A 21038-nucleotide genomic window follows, 5' to 3' on the forward strand; every position below is an offset into this window, starting at 1 on the left:
GTCCCATGTGGTTTTCATTTATTACATTTAAAGTGCAAAAGGTTAATGCGACTTGGAAACATCTTATTTCAAAATTTGGCGCCTACTTCGATATCGATTACCGACAGTTTTCTGCGGACTTCGATTGTTGGACTTTTTAGCTCATATTCGATTTCGGGCCGATGACATCAGACGATAATCGTATCTCATATATCGAAGAAATCTTGTTTATGTTTTGATTTGATATAAAAAATATAAAAATTGGCTTAGGCTTGAATGTATTAATTTAAGCATGATTTGCCGTTTGTGCCTGAACAACGTTAACGATACAGATACGATTCGGATATTCGAGGACGTTGGCCTTTCCCTAAATGTGGCCAATGTGCTGGCCAAATACTTTTGGTTTGAGGTAATTTCTTATCTTCTCTATTTTTGGTAACATATGTAAACGATTTAATTGCAGCCAAAAAGCGATGATCCCATTTCCACGGTGATCTGTTTGACCTGCTGGAACCAGGTGAACGATTTTCATCAATTCTATGTGGCCGTGGAGAGTGCACATCGTTTGCTCACCGAAAGGTTCTCCCTGAAATCTGGCCAAGATCAGGGGAAAGTTGAGCACGGTGAGGACTCGGAGCAGCAGGAGGAGGAGCAGGATGAGGACCAGGAGCTGGGATTACCTGGAAGTGAGGGTGGTTCCTTTACCAACGAGCAGTTCCTCACCGAAGTTATTGCGCAGCAGGAGCAGCAAACGGATTCCAACCCACCAAAGGAGCAGTTCATCAAAGAAGACAATGCTACTGTCAACGATCCAGAAACCTCAGCCACCTTACCCACAGAGCAGCGTAGAGAAACTCGTTCGACCGCCAAAAGCAAAGCACATCATTCGTTGCCCCCTTCAACACCTCCTGAAAAATCGAATTCTGTGGCGAACAAATCCAAAGCGAAACGAACCCCGTGCAAAGCAGAAGGAACTCCACAGAAAAGCAAACGCTATGCGGACTACAAGCAGTGCATGCTGGATATCGATGCCAAGATCTCTGCCCACATGCGACTCACCTGCGATGTTTGTCACGAGGGGCAGGAGACCTTTCTTCTGCTCTGCAAGCACATGCTGCAGGAGCACCATCGCAAGGGGTATGCTATTTGTTGCAATAAGAAGTTCTACAAGCGCTCCTTTCTCACCGATCATATTGATCGACACGCCGATCCGGAGAAGTTTAAGTGAGTGGTAAAGTGGAGTGAGCCAATCTAATGCGAAAATCCCATGAGCCGAACCCATAACCAATAGGATATTTAATTACAGATGCACCCAGTGCGACAAACGATTTGCCGACAAACAGTGCCTGAGGAACCATGAGCTGCTGAAGCACCATCCGGAGGAGGAGAAGACCTTTATGTGCGAACAGTGCCCGAAAAGATACACCAAGCAGTATCTGTTGGATCAGCATCGCGTTATCCACAAGGAGCGCAATGTGGTGTGCGATCTATGTGAGAGGAGGTAAGCTTGGTTTTACTTATCTTAAAGTTGCCTATGATTAAGCGCTGTCTTTTCGAATAGATTTCCCAACCAATCCCTTCTTTGCACGCACGTCAAAATGGCGCATGGCAACTATGGTACCATGTGCGACATCTGCGCCCAGGTTATACGTGGACGAGCTGCCTTCCAGCGACATCAGCTGGAGCACGCTGGTGTCACGGAGCCCAAGGTTCAGTGCGACATCTGCGGATCCTGGCATAAGAACAAGCACAGTCTCAAGAAGCATGTGCGGCGACATAATGGCACTGCTGCCACTTGCGATCTGTGTGGAAAGGTTTCGCCCAATAGGAGTGCCATGCTGAGTCACCAGCGATATGTGCATCTCACGGATAGGAAGCACGAATGTAGTGTGTGCAATAAAGCCTTCAAAAAGGCCATCACACTGAGGGAACACATGACCATGCATACGGGCGAGGTGCTTTACAAGTGTCCTCACTGCCCGAAAACATTTAACTCCAATGCGAATCAGCACACGCATCGTAGGAAGTGTCATCCCAAAGAGTTCGAGGAGGCAAGGAAGGCACGCACCGAGAAACGAAAAGCCATCGAGGAGGAGACACCCAGCGTGTTGACCATCTCAACGGGCGAAGATGGGGAATCCCACAGCATTCTGCTGACAAATACCGAGGAGGATATTAAGGGAGATACCATCGAGTTCACTCTGTGTCTCAGTGCCGATACCACAGATTGAAAATGATTTCTGTTACATTTGGTGTACCCGTAACCAGCACAGTTAAAAAATGGCAGAATTGGAATTTGAAAGATTTTTCTAACAAAAAAAAAATGAAGTCAATTTCCTAGACATTTTAAATAACTATCTAAATTAGAAACAGGGTGTTTATTTTTAGATCCTTAAGCTAGCAGCGTTTAACAAAATAGACGGAGATTTTAAGTGGAATGTTGCTTTATGTTGTGGAAACAAATACTAACCCCGTTCACAAATAATTTCCACAGCATTGGGCTCCATTAAAACGGACTCCAAGCACCTTTGCACAGCTGAGCCAAGAATCTCGTCCAGCAGGAAGTTCACCAGACTGCCAAACAAGTGTGTTTAGTTTATCATATCTTTCAGTTTTCGAAACTAACTCACTTTTCATCGCTTACAAATCGCCATAGGTTCATTTGCAGATAATGAGCATCCACCTGAATCTGCTGAAGTCCGAATTTGCTAAAAGTTCTCAGCCTCACGCATTCCAAAAGGGTCTAGAAACATAAATCACGTAAATAGCCACCTTCATTTCATAAACTCACTTACTTTTAGACCAATTTTAATAATTCCCATTATAATTGAGGCCTTGGTGAACTCTACTGAAGTAAAGATTTCCACTCGCTCCGAAAACAAGCGATGTATGTTGGACACATAGCTGGATTCCAGCTGCGAAGGCGTGTAGTTTGACCAATTGGAACGATACTGTGGCTTTGAGGTGGAAGCAAAGTTACTGAAATATGTTTTTCGGCTAGAGTCACTGCTCGCTGTGGTGCGGAATCCTGACGTTGCATTAGTGTTTGCCTCGTACAGACTGGCCACCACCGTCTCGATGCTGCCGAGTTCCTCCACCACACGCTTCATCACCGCACGAACGGATCGTGGTTCCAGGCAGTTAAGCCAATCCCTTGTTTCCACGCTCTTGCGTAACATTTGCGAGATATTGGTGCCCTGCAGCCGCACATAGGCGTCCAATAGTGACTGTGCCGTCTCCCGCATTTCAGCACATATCTCAGTTTCGTGGGTAAGCGTTGCACTGTTCTCCGAGTCGATTTCGTACAGGTCATCAACCAGAGCAATCTGAGGATTTAGTTTGTTAGGGAATCAAAAATAGTTGCAATAGAAAGCTCACCAGTATGTGAACGCCCTGTTGCTCGAGTTCCAGACACGTTTTCGACAGCACCAGCAGTAGATTGGGTGGACTGGAGCTGGAGGCATCTCCGAAACCACACATCACCTTGGCAATATGACGTAGGAAGCCAATGAGTAGGTTCTCCCGAATGCCCTCTACGCACAGGGCGCCCTTGTGTTCCGCCTTGATGTTAAACGACCAGTCGGTGCGCAGGAATATAAGCAAGTCCTGCAGTACACCCTTTATTTTCTCCACCATGGACACATAAAGGTTGCTTATCAGATCACCGAGATTGAGACCAGCAGCTGCATCGCTCTTGGCAGAAACCAGCGACAGACGAACCGCACTCAAACTGTCGGCAAAGTGATCTTTGAGGTTTTTGGCATGGGCATCGCATAGTTGGTGGGCAGCCGAAATAATGATAGATACTGTGTTGCGTTGGACCTCCAAGCCGCGGCAGATATTTCGCATGGCCTGAAGGCGCCGATGAAGTCGATCCAGAGCGCGTAGCATTACCTGGGTATCGCCGTAGCCAATGTCGGACTCAACACGATCCTGGACGAGTGTCAGATACTTTTCGATGTTCTGATTGAGGAAGACATTTAGCTCCTGCAGGGCGTTCTCCTGAAAGTCATCGCTGAAAATGGAATGGATAATAAAACTCAATTAAGATTATACAAAATATTGTTCAATTTACCGCTCATGCTCGTAGTGCTTGGCCACAAACATGTCAAAGTAGGAAGTCACTACCAGTGCCAGATCGTTGAGGAAACCATCGATGCCCATGTCCACAAACTCCAGCATATCACGCTCTGTTTGATCCTGCAGCATGACGATTTGCTCGTGCAGTCGTTTGCCAGCGCAAGTCAGCATTTCGCTTGCCAGATCCGAAGTCTTTTCGTCCAGCTGCAGGAGTAGCTCTCCAATTTCCGTCAAGGATTGGGCCGTGTTCCCAGCCCTTTGAAAGTCACTTCGCAATTGCTCCTTGAGATCTGCCATGATGGCGTCGCAATCTCGCTGGATTCCATCGAAGGACGGCTGTCGACCGTACTGGGCGAACACCTTCTGGGCATGCAGGTAGTCCTGGACAGCTTGTGCGTAGTTCTGTTCCTCGATGAGGGACTTCAGTTTAGCTGGCAGAGTTGAGAGAAACTGCAGCCTTTTGAGGAGCGAGTGTTTCTCGGACAGGCGACATAGTTGCGATCTGGTGCCCTGCAGCGTTCCGGTTATTTGCTCACTAAAAGTCGTTATGGATTGCATCTTGGTCATCAGTAGGTTCACATCCGTTTCCATCTGCTTGAAGTCATCTTTCATCCGGCGAATTGTATCCGTGGCGGAGATGAATTTGTTGTAATTCTCGTAGACCAGCGTCTGCATATCAGAGTGCAATGTCTGTGTGTCCTTGACCACCGCCGCCTCCGTATCCATTATTTGCTTTAAGGAGCAATCCTTTATTTGTGAGTAACAGCCAGAACAAAAAGTGCATAAGTTAATGATTATTACTTCACTATTTTGTTGTTCTTACCTTGAGCAACCTTTCCAGATACTTTTCCGCATCGAAGCTGGAGCTGTCCATGTCGAAGGGATTGGCTTTGGTTTCAGCCATTTTGTAGAACTTTTTTTTACCACTAGTCTAAATAAATAAATAAACTAAATGTTGTGAACTTGTTGTTGCTGAAGATTTATCGTTTTTTTCGTATATCGATAAGTTAAGGTGTGTTGGGCAACGAAAAATGTTTCCCTCATTTAACAGCTGACTACCAATATTGTTATCGATATCCAATACCGCCACACAATCATTTTTTGAACGGTGCGCGTTTAGCAACTTTTTATTTTAAATTAAATAGAAATATTATTATATTATTATTATATTATTAAGTGAATAATAATTTAGACAGTTAAATGTTAATGCAGAATAGTACTGCTATGGCATTATATTGAAAGAATTTTAATTTTTAATATTTTTCTGAGTATTTATAAAGTTAGTGTCTTTATTAAATATATTATTTTATTATCTTTTTTATTGTTTTTTCTTTTTGTTTTTATTTTTAGGCACATAGGTGTGTGATGAATTGGTATTAAATCGTGAGAGACGTGAACTGAGATTATCTTAGTTTGCAAAGCTCTCTGTCATTTTTATTCTAATCGCGGCTTTGTTATTGGGAATCTCCCATTTCAAACTGATAAGAAAATACTTGTTTGTTTTTCATAAATGGCATTAATGTAAAAGGTTTTATTAAAGCAATCACAACATGAAGCTATTACTCTTTGTTTCCGCATTAATTGCAGCTCTGTGCAGCTCATTTGTGACTGCTGGTTAGTAACAACAAAATGTTAGTTAACTAATGTACCTAATTACTTAAACATTTTGTAGATTGCTTAACGGACCCCGTGACAATGCTGTGCATTTTGGACCCAAATCATGGCAAATAACTTTGTATATCACCTGGCTCAATAAAGCACAAAAGTAGAACACGATGTGGGCTTCTGTATCCTAAGTAATTCAACAGTCTCCCCAGACTGAGTTACGTGTGGCAAATCGCATTAAACATTCCACGCCCACCGCCTCCACACTACCAGACATCTTTTTTGTTAAGGTCTTATACCCTGTCGTTGGGTATTTCGAAACTGCGATTAACTATGTAACGCTTATTGAAAGATATATTCTTCTGAATTCTGAATTGCCCTATGTTACAGTTTTAATATCTTTTAAACATCATTAAATCATTTTTTGTAATGGGTATTTTCAGTGTCGTGGCATAAATATGTAGCAGTTGTTTGTACTTCTTGGTGCGTCCTTTTTTATTTCGGTGGGAGTTCGTCTGCCCGCTGGCGACCGTGTCAAGTTGAATGAACATGGACAAGTTTTTGCCACATTCCGAGGGCCTAAAGTTCCCTGTGCTGCTGTATCTCGCATCTGAGTCTCGCTTTTCGGCTGCTGGCCCTGCAGCATTCCCCGTAATTTTCCCACCATTCGCACTATATTTTATCCTGGGCTCCTTTCGCTCTCGTTCCTTTGTGGCGTCTCATTTCAAATACATTAACATTTTGACCTTTCGCAAAAAAGTTCGAGCTGTTGCCGGGGCCGAATTTAATTTCGAGTTGTGTGCAGATTGTGCAAATCACACGCTCTCCAATGCCATCAGCCTCCAAACTTGTATCATGTGCACTGAGAAAAATGTATAGCAATGAGGAGTTTGATGAGGATCCTAATTCGCAACACACTATGCTATTATATGTTTGTAATGAATAACCATTATTCATATTCCAAATCATTTCTATGATTGAAAACTAAAACTTTTAATTGCAATGGTCTTCTTAAAGGTTAGACAAACAAAAAAAGAAAAGACCGACAGTGGGACAGTGTGTCACACACTCGCGCTTGTGTGTGGCATGAACTTTGCTTTCATCAAACTGAAAATTGAATTTACGTAAGCCGAGCGAAATATAACAAAAAAAAAAAGTGAAAAGCTGAAGGACGTGAGGGCGGCGGAAAGCGTCGAACGTGTCAAGGTCAAGTTGCCATTGTCCCAGGTTTTCCACACCTCACTTTCTCCCCCACCCCACTCCTGCTCCCCTTCTCACTTCTGCGTGCGGCACAGAGAAAGCTGTGCACACCACCCACGTTCGGCCCACTAATATGTTTTGTGCAGTTTGAAGTGCGCCAAGTCGTTAAATTAATTTCAGTGCACTCAAAAGCAGGAGCAGCGGAAACTGGAGCACACAGCCAGTGCTCATTTTAAACGGATTATATGTACGGCATTGGAGTGGGCCGTGGGTGGCAGGTGGGGTGTGGCGTAGCGTGGCGTGGGTTCAGAGATTACTGGCAAGTGGCCGGGCCAACTGAAGTGAAGCTGCGTGAGTGGACAGCAAATGAAAGGCAAACAAGTCGAGCGCCATAACACACAGCTTTAAGCCAAAGTCAAAGGCTGGGTGGATTTTCCGAAAGGAAAGTGTGGGCGGGGGAAACTCAAGTGGCATGGCTGATTTCACTTCGAGCTTTCAAGCTGACACTCAAAAGTTGTTCGTCTGGAAAAAAAATTGCACAAAAGGGAACAGTAAGAGAGTTGGAAATATGTCCATTTTAAATGCCGAGTTATTGGCAAATCATAAGCAAAATTTAATGGGCATTTTAAACATTTGTTTAAGAACACATTTCCAGTTGTAAAAACTCATGTTTTTTAGGTTTTCACTATCCCGATTTTGCAAAGCTGTTAATCATAACCCTTCGCCAATAAATCCGACCTGAAATTTATGGCTTCCATGGTTTTTAACCACGACTTTAAGTGCGACGATAAGGTTGTCAAGTGCGGACAGTTTTATCAGGCCGCACAGCAAATGCAATTTAAATGCATTCGAAAATAAAAATGCAGGGGAGCGTGGAAAGCCGAAGGATGTGTGCCCATAAAACGAAGCACACGCATGTGGATGCACACACACAGATAAACTCACTCACATGTATGTATGATGCATTTCCCACGGAGGATTGAGGATTGGCTTGGGGCGAGCCATAAATCTGCACGCAAAGTGCTTCCGGCCTTGCAGCCAAAAATGGCTGATGATTCCACTTCTTGCCACCGCTGGGGAGCTCTTTAATAGCGCCAAAGTGCCCGGCCGCAGGTGTTTACCTGTGGGATGAGAGTATTTTCCATTCCACCACCCCCTCCCCCCCACGGAGAAAAGCATTCGGCGAATAGTGATGCAAATGCAACTTCAGTTGACACTGCACCTGCATCGTGGATTTCGCTGCAATGTAGCACTTTGTACATTTGCAGCTGTGTCGAGTGATAGGCAGCAAGCCACTGGTTTATATTGCCACTAGTCTCGTTTTTTTTTTTTTTGGCAAATGATTGGGGCAATGCGAAGTTGGCTTTGCGTGCACAGAGAAAAAATATGTGCGAGAAGCTGTCCTTTGAACTTTAAAAAATGGTAGCTTACTTACAAATTTTTTACGACTACTTCATTACAATGCCTGATTATTTAGACATATATTTTATTTATTTTTTAACATCTAGAAATAGCTACCTAAGATAAGAATGATTTCTCTCCGTTTGGAATCTCCTCCCACGCCTTTTTGCTGCTGTCTGTTGGCGTTGTCAATTTTTTATTGCCCTTTGGCAGATGTGTTTGACTGGCGAGGAATGGGGATGGCAGCATCCTGGCCTGTGTGTATTGCGCTTTCGAGGTTAGCGGGTCACGTGCCGCACTCGACATGCTCCTTCGACATTTGCTGCGACAAAATCAGCGCCGTGGCATCTTCGCCAGCAATTGAATTCAAATGAAGCCGGGCTAAAAAGGCTCCGACCGCCAACGACCCCCTCGCCCCAAACAGAAAAATAAATGCGATGCCATAAATCAAGCATAAAAATTGACATTAATTTTGCCCATAAGAAAGGGGGGCACCCGTAGATAGAGTGCGAGAGGGAGGTTGGTGGGTGTGAGGGAGACGGAACACTGCTTACGTGTGGGTCTTTTGCGAATTCAATTCGCTAGCAAAGTGGAGGAAACCAAAAGCTTTGCGCATCGATCACGCCTGGAATATTCAAGTGACAATCCGCCGGATGGAGCCAGTCTGCCCATCTGCTCATCAGCCTTTTAACATTTTTTCCATTTCCCAATTTCCCACTCTTCCCTTCATCAAATCGAATCTCAGGCGGGGTAATCGAAAAAAATAAATGTTTTCCATTTAATGCGATTTGTTTGTGCATTAGCTTGTGGTTTATTTGATGGGAAATGTGCATTTGGCATCGGCAATTAAAGTTCGCCCCTAACTGTGTTTATTACAATGTGTGGTTTTTGCAAAAATAACTAACTAATCAAACCGCAGTCACAGCGGACCAAAGTGCTGACCGCAGTTGGGAAATACCAATTGTGTGCAGTGAAACGAGTTAGAAGCGTTTATGGTCTAATAATCAGCATTTTATGCCTAAATTTAGAGTGTTTTCTTTTTGAAGGGTTGATTTTGAGCGGGGCAATCTAAGTTATCGACTGTTGACAAAAATAACCGGAAACAGGCCGAAATTGATGTCCTGATGGTTGTGTGTCTTCTGTCACTTTCGCATTTTTATAGCATACTTTCGGGAGTATTGCTTTGTATTTTGCCCAGCAACGAAATGTTTACGTGTGTTTGAGTGCATTCAGTCGGACTTTATGGCCATCTGGGGACTGGATCTGGTTTATACTTCACCCTGAGAGCCGCTCACACCCATCACTGTAGCGTTTCGTCTGGCAAATGAATGCTATTTCTGGACGAAATTGGAGAATGGCCAATGTGCACTGAAAGAAACTCCTTCGGCCAAAGGTCAAGAGGTAGATAAACTCAGTGGAAGTGCCACAAAAAGGCATTATTTCTTACACCATGAATGGATACAGATCTTTTTGTGACCTGCTCTATGTTAATAAAGGTACAGTAAACGTTAAATAAAATTAACTACATATATACAGCGAACTGTTCCATTCAGTGCCACCAAGTGGGATTAAATTTATAATATTTTCATATTATCGATATATAAACTAAAGATTTAAGATTGCCATGTGACAGATTGGGCATTCTCTTGACGAAGTTCCACTGTATAAACATATAAACTCGAATGTATGTACCTATATTCCGACGTGGACAGATAGCAGATGGGTGGCAGAGGCCAAAGTTCTCACGTGGAAATGTGTAGTGTGGCTTTGGGTTTTTTTTTGGGGGAATCCTCGACAATCGTGTCGCCACATGGAATCAACAGTTTACCTGGCTGGGTGCTCCTGCTGGGAGCAGGCTCACCGGTCTGTCCTGGCTAAATGGCTTAAAGCCCGACCGAGGCTGACAACAAATATACCTGATGATGATAATGATGATGGTGTTGCTGATGTTGATGGCGAAGTAGGGTGGGCTAAAAGAGGGGAGTGCCATTTTCCAGACGGAGGCGCATGCACAACGGCAATTACTCATGGAAATAGTTCGTGAACAGGGAGCAGGAGGCTCATGAGTTACGGTTAGAGTTTCCGTTGCTGTAGACACCGCCCGCGTACAGTTTCCCACGTCCCACCAAAACGACACAACCCACCTCCCTCCCTGAGCGAGGGGTGGCGCTTTGTTTATTTGTTTATTCTGCACTCCGTTTGCTTAAAATCAAAATTCCTGTTGCTGCGGCAGTTGTTATGCTGTTGATTTTCCACGGGCCTAACGGGAGCCGTTAGAGAGGTGGAAAAATGAGGGAAAACTCGGCAGATATACTGGCTATCAATGGCGAACAGCATCATCATTTGCATCCAGCTCGCTTTCCTCTCCCCCCATCACTTTTTGGACATGCCAGCAATGCGAAACAATGCTGCTCAAAATGTAAACGAAATTCGAATATGCTTGATGCCGATTGCGATGCTTATGTGCTGTTTTATGCTATTTTACGCTGCGTATCCATGCTGCTTATGGCATCCTCGAGGCCACAGGACAATCAGCATGCATGATTTAACATTTACCCAAAAACAAACATCCAAAATGCCATAACACACTTGGCAAGCGATTCCATCGCTCAATTTCACTAAAATCTTCTTGATGCACATCGATAATTTTTGGGTAACTAATAGTTGCTAACTATGCATTTTCCTTATTACTCAACTTTTATGGTTTGTCTTACTCACAATAAAATATAATTGAATTTTTTTGCATTTAAACAACTAATTCTATTTTTATATATTATAAATATTGTATTAATTGCAACGCAAGTAAAACTTATAAAAGGGTGATTGCGAAAGTAGGAATGGTCTATGCTTCGTCAGAAAGCATATGCAACACACATACATATGTGTGTGTGTACTCGGAAAATGTGAATGCAGAAAAGGCAGACGCTGCACATAACTAACTGGGGACTTGAATTCGGTTTTGGGCGTATTTTGCGCCAATTTCCATACAAATCTCTCACATGCACAGCTACACACACACACACACACATCAACACACCCTGTCGATCGTAAATGGAAAACGGTTTGCATAGTTTCGGCCCAAAAAAAAAGAAAAGGAACCAAAACCCAGCAAACGCCGTATGAATGGAATCAAACAAAACAAAGCAAGGCCCACAAGGAAAACAAAGGACCACACATGCGATAAAGAAAAACAAAAGCCCCAATAGGTGGCAGCACCAACAACAACAATAGCGAGTGGTAGGAGCAACAATAAAAACAAATGGCAACTGAGGCTGAGAGCAAGGAGAAAATTAAAAAGTAAACACAAAAATTCACGTGCTTCGCATGCAATAACACTAGTGTAGGCCAAAGAGAGAAAGAGGGGGAGAGTGACGAAATTGTAGAAGTGGGCGGCAGGGAGAAAGCGTTTTTCCTCGTGCGTCTGCGCTGTGAGCGAAGATAATGTGAGCGAGCGAAAGGAATATAGTGCGCGTGATCCAAATATGGTGAGAGGGAAGGCAACGCAATTTGTGCGCTGTATGGGAATTTCTCTCTGGCTAAATTTTGTTTACCGTTATGATGACGTATGCCGCTAGTGTAGGAGAAAACTGGCCATAGCAAATTATTTAAAAATTGTATGTAATTTAGTAAAATTTTAAGTGCGATAAAATTGACTGGATTATAACACAATATCGATAACCATCATACTATCATTCCGTTTTATTTTAATTGGTGTTGTCAAATCGCGTAATGCCTTTTCCGTCAAAAGGACATCTGCAAGTCCTTATAACCTAAGCTTTCCGCCTCCCACCCCTCATTTTTAACACCTGCCTGCTGGAGCTTACTTTGCATGGAAATGAGAGTTGGACCACCTCGCTCCCTCTTGCACTTACAAGTTTAACGTGCACCGTGCGTATTATTTATGCGTAGACATTGTGGCGCCCAAAGAAAGGCACCGAGAGAGAGAGAGAGAGAGTGTGCTGATGTTCATGAAAGAGACCGTCTTGGCGGGGGAGAGCGCTTTGGATAAAAACGCAAGAGTTGCGCTCGGATCCTTTAGAAGTGTGTGAAGCGTCGTGGAGAGCAGACGTGCGCTTCTGCCACTGCGAAATCCTCGCTCTCGGGCAGCTGTATTCAACCAACACATGGCCGACACACGGACACTCACACAAACACGCAATCGGACACGCACACCTGTACACCCAGCGCGCGCGCAAATCGCCGAAATTAAAGCAAAGCGAAACGAAAAATGCTTAAATGTCCACGTGAAACGGTGCACAAAATAATCGAATAACGAAAACAAATCGAATCAGTGAAATTAAAGTGGAGTTCTTGTTTTTTTTGGAAAAAATCAATGCCGTTAATCGACGCACACGGATACACACATAAACGCACACGTGTGCTTCAGAAGCCAAAACACAACGATACACTAAAACACACACACACACGTGCATACAGAAGGCCTAACAAAGTGAAAGTAACGAAATTAGCAGCACAATTGTAAGTGAAAGTAGAGGGCCCAAAAAAAGAAACATTGCCTTAGGAAATGCATTCCAAACTTTGCAGCGTTAGTCGCTTAGTTTTGAAATTTCCTTGATTTTCATTCCGTATCTTAATTAAAAGAATGTGTGTGTGTGTTTTTAACTCGGTCACAGTTGAGACAACAAAAAAAAACAAGAAAAGAGTTTAGGGCTAAAATATAAGTAGATAAAAAACAAGCGGCAACAGCAGCCGCCAACGCAAAAACAACCTGAGCAAGATAAACACGCAAAACAAAGCGAACTGGGTCAGTGAGCGAAAAGGAGGAGAAGGAGAGAGGAGTAGGACGTGGAGGAGGAGAAGAGGAGAGGAGAAGGAGCGGCGAGGAGGAGCACGAAAAGTGGCTACAATGTTGCATGTGCTGCAGCCAAAGTGTAGCATACTTAATGGGGCAAAAGGGTAAGTCACTCAACACACGAAAATCCCTGAATTCCGATATGCCACGCATATTTAACCTTGAAAACAGCTTTAACCCATAACGAGAAAGGATCACAAAAAAAAATAGCAGTTCTGGGGCGCAGGGGGGTTTCGAAACGCTCAAGGATATGCGCTGCGAGTCGAAAAGTAAATGTCGAAATGCCGAAAGGAGCAATAACAAAAGAACAGCGACTGTAAAAGCAACAGCAACAAGAAGCGGGAAATGGAATAACAGTAAAATAAAATATCCTTGTGAATCTAGCGCTTGCAGGCGTCATTCCCTTCCCATCTAAAACTTCCTAATGTTCATCCACACCCACGCAAAAGCATTTTCGTTTAGCAATACAGAGGAAAATGCTCGAATACCTTTCCATGCACTTTTATAGTTTTCAATTACATCATTTAAAATGGTCAGAAAGGATTGCAAGATACACAGAAAATCATTATCTTATCTTATCTTAAAAAAAGTGCCGAGGAACTCATATTGAAAATTAAAACACAATGATTTTTAAGCGGGCTTGGTGTTGTGATTGATATGAATTGATCAAGGGAAAATTAACATTTAAACGTTTTAAATATGTAAAATAAAATAAAATAATTTTCTCTTATCTTAGTAATTTGATTTTCACATTTACTTAATATCAAAGTAACTTTTAAGGTTTATTTTCCTCAGTGCACTGCCTGCGTCCAGAGTCCTGCTGCGTCTGTGTGTGTGCGCTGCCTTTGCTTGTGTGCTCCTGATGTGGGTCATAAATGTTACTCCATTTTTATGGCCAACTTGCACACGACGATGGCGCTGGAGCAGAGCAGAGTAAAGAGCAAAACGCAAAATGAAAGAGCTGCCAGCATAAGCAAATGGCAAGGATATAACAAGGATATGACGGGAATAAACCAGAATAGAACAAAGTGAGAAAAAGTGCGGGGAAGAGGAACATTTAATGGCCAGCCACGGCGAGGGCAGCTCCAAATATTAAGCCAAATAAATACATATAAATATTCATTAGGGTCGCCATTCAGATTTCGTTCTTTTCGGTCCCTCAGTCTTTAACAAATTTACCAAAAATTGGAATTAATGTTATTAGCCGGAAGTGCGCTTTCGGTGAGGAAAATATTCGTATTGGAGTCGTCTTTCGTTTGGGTTTTTGAGTCGAAAGGACCAACTTTGCTGGCATTCGGTGGCCAATAATGCAATTGCATGTCCTTGTTGCTGTTGCAATGTTGCAGCTGGAATTGCAATTGCATTTCTAGTTGCCGCTGCTGCTGCTCGAGTGGCAATTAGCTGGGTGTCTCGGCGACATTTACGTCGGTCGCCGGGACTTATATAATGGTCGTCATGTCAGCCCGTCCTTACGGGCCGCAACTGTTCCATTTGCGGTAGGCATCGCGTGACCTTGAGTGGGTTGGAGTGGGGCTTGGTGGGCGGCATGCAAATCCATTGAAAGCGCACGGCTGCAGTTCAAGGCTATTTTTACGTTACGCAAGCAAACTGCAAGCACAGATACATATACATATACGACTACAGATACAGATACACACCAACATCCAGCGTTGTCGGTATGTGTGTGTGTGTGTGTTTGCGTATCCTTGAGCGTCAGTTGGGCGCCGGGCATGTTGCATGCGTTGACATTTTCCCCCATTTTCCACACAGCTACTAATGTCCTGTTTCCTTTCTATACCTACCAGTCATGCAATATATATGAGCGCCTATATAAGTGTTTCATACGCTTCAGCTGACTTATGCAATCGCTGGCAATCCTTTCGCTTCCTTTTCGTCTTTGCTAACTACTCTTTGTTTTGCCTAATTAGCTGAGCCAAAGTTATGCAATCACTGCTGAAACTCAACTTCGAGCCAAAATTAAGAACTTTAGCATGTTAAAAAGGATTTTTAATAGAATTCAACCTTGAGGGGTAAAGCAGAGCAGAGAGCCATTAAGCAAATTCAAATCAATTCCAAATATATGTATATATTTAATCCCAATCTCATCTAAAAGCTCAGATTCCTTAACAAAAATCAGGAATAGAAAGTTTCATGAATGAAAGCGCTGTATGTGAAATGTATCTATTAAGCCGCCAAGCTTAAGTCACATAAATGATTTTAGTACTTTTACATCAATCGTTTTCCAGCGATTGAAATGTGTCTTGGGGGATTATAACACACGAAACAGCCCTGATTTCACTCCACTAGATATTCCCGTGCCCTTTGCTTCAATGCCATTGCATATTTGACAAGGTTTGTTTAATCGAAACGCAAACGACTCCAAGTCTATCTGTATAATATGTGGAATACCTAATATGTGGCAGGAAAGTCGCTAGTCGCTCAGGGGGCGTGGCATGTGTGCGTGCTAACCTCTGACTGTCACTGCCACTGAAATATGACATGAGTGCAGGAACTAGCTGTTACGCCATATTACTTATAATCGCAATGGATCGCCATTGAAGTCACGCCCACACAAACTAATCAGCTAAGCAAAATGGCAGTGCGCCTAGAGATATCACATCATTGCGACAGACATCTATCCAGTCATGGTTATCAACCTATATATTTTGTATATACCCTCTCATTAGGAACAGTCTAGAGTTGAAGTAGCACTTAACTTCTGCTTCTGCTACGGGGGCTAAAAGGGAACGGGTCCCGCGGGTCTGTTAATTTCATTAAAAAGTTGTGCATCGAAAAACTTGCTAATTGACGCCAGCAGCAAACTAAACATAAAACAAAAAAATACCTTGTGGCAAAAATGTATTTAACGGGTGCAAGCAAATAAACTAGCTGGTTATTACTTGATTGCCATGCAGATGTTTAACAAAATGATCGGCTATATGTAATTTTACAAATATAGTGCCTTTAATTGATAAATAAATAAGGCACAAAGTCGGCCAAAATTACTAAACAAATAGTGGCATTTATCAGTACTTAATACCAATGGCACGCAACTCTCATTTGCACGGGATTTTGTCAATATTTAGGCCGGAGTTAAGGTCAGCAATTGGAGTTGAATATAATTTGCGACTTGACCCGTGATTACCGCGGCTATAAATGCAAATCAACGGAACTGGGCAAACTGCACAAATGCCGCAATATAAACTTGGCCACGAAACAGGACGACGGAGGCAACTAAAAACAATTTGCCGTAATCAAAACGAAATCAGCAAAGCGCAAGCCGCAGCGTCGCAGCGGAAAGTAGAGCAGCTTTGGCCGGAAAAGCCAGGGAAAATTAGGAAAAAGCAGGGGAAAATCGAGCATTTGATGCCCTGCAAAGAAGGGCGTTCGCTGAGATTGCAATTCATAATAGTATTTTATTAGGAAATTCGCAATGAATAGCAATCATTTATTGATGGCAGTGTCCCAAAAATATTAAAGATTCATTTTTACATAGATGATATTTAAAAAGATAGAGATAAAAATTTTCTTTATTAATATTCAAGAAGCATCTTCATCTATCCTTCTCCTTTAAGGTAACTATTGAAAGTCAAGATATTGTATATATTTGTCCACCACCCACTATGATAATATTACATTTCGAATATAACCCATCCAGTTAGAGTAACCCTCTGCAGAAATCATGAGAGCGGGTGGCGCTGTTTTCCAGCCCAAAAAAAAAAAAAAAAACAACAGAGTCAACAGAAAGGCACGGTACTCAACTCCCGGCAGCGTCCATTCAGGTGCTCTGGTATTCCGGTTCTGGCCAAGAGGCAAAGTCCGGGGAATCGTCATTATATATTTGTTGTCACTTGAAAAATATTTGTGCTTTGCGCTTGATTTATGCTTTAGTCATGGTGGGCAAATGGGTAAAAAGTGGGTGGAAAATGGGTGGCGATGGGCGAAAATGGGCAGAGTGTACACGAGGTATTCAGTTGCAAATGGCAAACAATGTCGGAGCTGCGAGCGTGGAAATGGCGGATTGTCGGGAGTCAAACTGAGAACTGTGAAAACTGGACTCTTGCGGTCGGGATATGCAAATGTTGGACGGGCAAAAAGTTAATAGAATCGGCTGCCAGGACCACAGAACCATCCAATGCAGGTGTAGCTCTATCTGGCCATCTAGCTATCTAACTACCCAGCTATATGTACATATATATTCCCCATTGACTCCGGCTCAGTTATAACCAGTTGGGAGGTTTTAGTTTGGGGGGCCAAGTGGGAAAAGTAGGGATGCTTTTCCTGTCCTGTTGTCACTGGCAGTTGAATGTTTGCATAACGCAACAAAGGCCAAAACAAAAGCTGCCACAAAAAGGGTTCAACATAAATATTTTCAACCGAAACGAGTCAAACAAAAAAAAAAAATAAATAAAGAATATATGTATAAAGAAAATCGCATTGATGCCAGACACGCACACACAAAAGGCAAGAAAAGGGAAAAGGTTTCGGTGCCGAATTAACAATTCAATTTAAACGGACTGCGGGGGGAAACCGCTTGACATCTATTTTCCAGCGGCGTGGAAATGGAGGTGGAAAGTGGAAAGTCAGAAAAGTGGGGACGTACTTTGACACAGAACTGATGCCCTGGGACGGGTTCAAAGGTTGACGCACACACTTGGCAATGACAATCGTTTGTTTTGCTGTCAATTGTTGCTGTCATTCTGCTTGTGCTGCTGCTTTTGCTTTCCCTTCTGACTTTGGACTCACACTTTAATAAAGGCTTAAAGTTGCTGCAAGGGCAGCAGGACGAGAAAACTAAAACATAAAGAAATATATATGTAGGTATATATAGGTATATGAATGGATAACGGGAGTAGAGCTCAAAACTTTTGCCATTTGCCAGGCCAAAAACTTTACCGTCAATCGTTCTTGTTGTTCTTGCCGCTGTCGCAGGTGCTCCTTTCCCGCCCACAAGTAGCCCCTAGCCTGCCACGCCCACATTGCGTGCAACGAAACTCTTTGACATTGTCATAGTCTGTCCTTTTCAACGGCGGAGTTTCATGTCCTTGCCAAGCGTGTCCTGCCCCAAAGTCGCCACCCACCAAACCCTCTATTTCCTTGGCGGTGGGGGAGAAAGCTTTATTAAATTTTCGCTAGCTTATAATTCAAACTGTAAGCAGACAGTACAAATAAAAGGGAAATGCGGGGCGTGGCCAATATGCACTGGGTGCCTTCGGGGGAGGTGTTGTCGGTTGGCTAGCAGTTACCTTTGTCCTGGTTAATGCTCATTCCTTGGCGCTTTTTGCTGTGCACACAGCGAGAATATCTAAGAAATTAGCAAACCAATATACATTGAAATATACATTGATTTTAAGTGTTAAAGCATACAAAAATAGCGGATTAATGAGTTCAAATAAATTACGCGAATGTTTTTCTCTGACTCAAGCAAATAACTTAAAATGCTTACTTCATATTTCGCTGAAAATCTATAAAAATATACATATGAGTCTGAAGAGCAGCTAAAAGATAAACAAATGAAATCCAAGAAATTTCCAAAAATTCGCAACCTGCAAAATGTTCTGTTTTTCGTATTTCTTGGTAAACGCCAAACATTATCTAAAAATAGTGAGCTAAACTCAAATGATATGTAATTTATATTTTATTGATTGGGTTTTTATTTCTGCTCTAATTTTCTCACTGTGCTGAGTGCTCCTTTCGTTTTTAGCTGTCTGGCTTCCCCGTGGCGTAGACGTCACCATCATTTTGTTTGCGTATTTAGATTTTAATTTGCGATAGAAACTTCTTAATAGGATTTCACTGTCTCGTTGCTTTCACTTTTTGTCTCGTTTTTTCCTGGACTTGGCGTGGATTTTTCCCCCCGAATTTCCCTGCTACCGCCGCGCACACATGCTGACACATTAGCAGACATGGAAAATATTGTTTCGACATTCGCATTAGATTGTCAGCTGAAAGCGTGAAGCGAACTCCTTTCCGACTGCTAATGAAACTCGAATTGGGCAACAAACATTTTTCTGCCTACTTGAGTGGACGGAGGAAAATGGGAAAACGAAGTGATAGGGAGTGGCTTCGCTGCTCTCAAGGCTTTTAGTCGCCCTTCCTTGAGCTCGGGGTTCTCTTAATTGTTTGACTTGACTTTCCCCCCTCACATCCCACAGCTTTGCACCTTTCTTTCTTCTCGGTCCTCTTGTGGCCATCGCGGTTTTTTCCTGCTGACGTCGCTGCTGTTGCTGCTGTTTATTCGCCCAGGTTATCTTTCTCCCCCAACGACCGTCCACTTCCCTTGGCTTTTTCACATTTTCCTCATCTGTTGGATGCGTGGGCAGCTGCTGAATTATGTAATAAGCGTAATTGGCTTTGGCTGACAGAAGCGAGGGGGATGCGTTGGGGCCGAGATCATTTCTGTTTTAATTTATTGTGACTTTGATAAGCGGCAAATGCTCGTAAATGACATAAATTACCCAAGACAATGGCTCAAGATGAATCAGTAATTTCCAACGCCAGCAACGTAAAAATCAATTTATGCTGTCTAGACGAGAGGGGAGCAAGTGAAAATATCGATTCAATTCATTAGGTAATTGCCTTGGCCCACGTGCTCACTTACATATGTATAATACCTATGTATTTGATGAGAGACCCTCGAAATAATCGACTCGAAACGAAATCAATGAAAAAACCTAACTAACCGCTGCCAGTTGATTCCCTTTTTTTTATCGAACCTGAATCCATGTTGAGCACAATTAAATTTCACTTAAGTGACATCGTCAAGAGGTGGGTTATACGAGGGATATTGGAATATCGAGAGGATTGGCCTGGGAAAGTGCACAAGTTGTGGCATACGGTATGTAAAGTATACGACATGTTGGACGGACCATAATACTGCGACAGATACTTGTTACAAACACGGTAAACGTTTTAAGTCATCGAATTGAGTTGTTGTCGGTCTAAAATAAAGCATACACAACTATTTCAATAAATTCGCTTAGTTGCCTGCTGACAGCTAGACATGGTAGTTGGAACGGATTTTCCGCCTCCATTCAACTCTCGGTTCATATTTATAATCCTGAGAGCAGCTCCTGCATCCTGACAGCAGACCAGCTGCCAGCTGCTTCCGAAACTCAAGTCTGCTGGATTCGGGGCACGAAAGTTGCTGAAAGGTACAACTCCATCTGCAGCGCATGATGATCATTATCCTGATGCTGCTCCTTGTGGCTGATGAGGACTTGGCACTGGCCCCACCACTCAAGGGACTTTTGCATGTGCGGCTCGGGTCAGTCAAGCGGGAAACAACTCTTGTCAGCTTTTGTGCGTGCCTTACTCAGTGTTGTGCAGAACATCTTATTCGTAGATCCTATAGTTTTTTTTTGCATATTAACTTTACCACTAGTTTCTAGTTTATGCCGGAAGTATAGGTATCCGTAATAAGAGGGAATGCAGTACAATACAGAAGATTAAGTATCAAGAAATGAGAGAGAGTTACCTAACATACTTTTTCTATGAATGCATTTTCCGGGTTTCTTTACTTATTTTTTATGCATATGTGCATGTGAACTCGATTTGCTTGTGTCTATTTTAAACTAGAAAGACATTAAGACGGCACTGTTGCATGTTGTGCGCTGCCCCAAAAGTGTAGTCTACATTTCGACCAACTGCGCTGACAGGGGCCAAATCGGGGTTTTTGGCCATTACTAATAATGGGCGTGGGATGTGCGCGTGTGTGTGAGTGGCTCTCTTCCGCTTTCTTCCACTTTCTTCCGACCTCTTCGTCGGCGGCGTTGAAAGTATGTCAAGATTTACGCGCATCGTTAAAGCAATGAACAACTACAGCAACAAAAACAACGACGGCAGTCCCAAAAAGGAGGCACGAAAGAAATGAAGGAAAGTTGTTTGCCGCGTGGCACAGACGTGTGGAAAGTGTGTGGGTGGCTGTTTGGGTGGTGGTTATGCCGCACGCAAGTTAGAG

The 21038-nt window shown here is 43.0% G+C and overlaps 3 protein-coding genes, 1 long non-coding RNA gene and 1 other non-coding gene across 7 annotated transcripts in view; 4 read left to right on the forward strand and 1 right to left on the reverse strand.

The window, feature by feature from the left end:
- Positions 1-164: 164 nt before the first annotated feature.
- CG15073 (uncharacterized protein) lies at positions 165-2414 on the forward strand. 2 transcript variants are annotated; one of them, NM_137518.3, is made up of 4 exons: positions 165-388; positions 443-1203; positions 1286-1480; positions 1541-2414. In NM_137518.3, exons 1-4 carry the CDS (start codon positions 272-274, stop codon positions 2208-2210), a joined length of 1743 nt encoding a protein of 580 aa, NP_611362.2. In that variant the 5' UTR covers positions 165-271; the 3' UTR covers positions 2211-2414. The 2 variants fall into 2 exon arrangements, with proteins under 2 accessions (NP_611362.2, NP_001286588.1); NM_001299659.1 differs by having other exon boundaries at positions 443-1116.
- On the reverse strand, positions 2340-5053 carry Vps51 (Vacuolar protein sorting 51). The gene is made up of 6 exons (NM_137519.3): positions 4883-5053; positions 4055-4806; positions 3358-3994; positions 2775-3305; positions 2610-2722; positions 2340-2553 (listed from the first exon to the last, which is right to left on the reverse strand). Exons 1-6 carry the CDS (start codon positions 4961-4963, stop codon positions 2445-2447), a joined length of 2223 nt encoding a protein of 740 aa, NP_611363.2. The 5' UTR covers positions 4964-5053; the 3' UTR covers positions 2340-2444.
- A 525-nt stretch (positions 5054-5578) lies between these two features.
- lncRNA:CR33942 (long non-coding RNA:CR33942) lies at positions 5579-6139 on the forward strand. The gene is made up of 2 exons (NR_002547.2): positions 5579-5673; positions 5732-6139. It is a non-coding gene; the product is annotated as a long non-coding RNA:CR33942 (long non-coding RNA).
- Positions 6140-12301: 6162 nt separating this feature from the next.
- Hs3st-A (Heparan sulfate 3-O sulfotransferase-A) overlaps positions 12302-21038 on the forward strand; it is a 36562-nt gene continuing 27825 nt past the window's right edge. For both annotated transcript variants that reach the window (NM_001299660.1, NM_176229.3), the window contains exons 1-2: positions 12302-12744; positions 12900-13182. The gene's annotated coding sequence lies outside the window, so the exon portion shown is untranslated. The remainder of the gene's footprint in view (positions 12745-12899; positions 13183-21038) is intronic.
- mir-4982 (mir-4982 stem loop) lies at positions 14357-14475 on the forward strand. The gene has a single exon (NR_048138.1). It is a non-coding gene; the product is annotated as a mir-4982 precursor RNA (primary transcript).

The sequence above is a fragment of the Drosophila melanogaster genome, chromosome 2R, assembly GCF_000001215.4.
Source record: "Drosophila melanogaster chromosome 2R".
Classification (NCBI taxonomy): domain Eukaryota; kingdom Metazoa; phylum Arthropoda; class Insecta; order Diptera; family Drosophilidae; genus Drosophila; species Drosophila melanogaster.

What these genes read in the sequence shown, in the direction of transcription:
- CG15073 (NM_137518.3), top strand. Translation starts at nt 272, where the DNA reads ATGATTTGCCGTTTGTGCCTGAACAACGTTAACGATACAGATACGATT. An exon ending in CCAAATACTTTTGGTTTGAG is followed by an intron (nt 389 to 442) that starts GTAATTTCTTAT and finishes ATTTAATTGCAG; the next exon opens with CCAAAAAGCGATGATCCCAT. An exon ending in TGCGATCTATGTGAGAGGAG is followed by an intron (nt 1,481 to 1,540) that starts GTAAGCTTGGTT and finishes CTTTTCGAATAG; the next exon opens with ATTTCCCAACCAATCCCTTC.
- Vps51 (NM_137519.3), bottom strand. Translation starts at nt 4,963, where the DNA reads ATGGCTGAAACCAAAGCCAATCCCTTCGACATGGACAGCTCCAGCTTC. An exon ending in AAGCACTACGAGCATGAGCG is followed by an intron (nt 3,995 to 4,054) that starts GTAAATTGAACA and finishes TTCCATTTTCAG; the next exon opens with CGATGACTTTCAGGAGAACG. An exon ending in TTATTAAAATTGGTCTAAAA is followed by an intron (nt 2,723 to 2,774) that starts GTAAGTGAGTTT and finishes TTATGTTTCTAG; the next exon opens with ACCCTTTTGGAATGCGTGAG.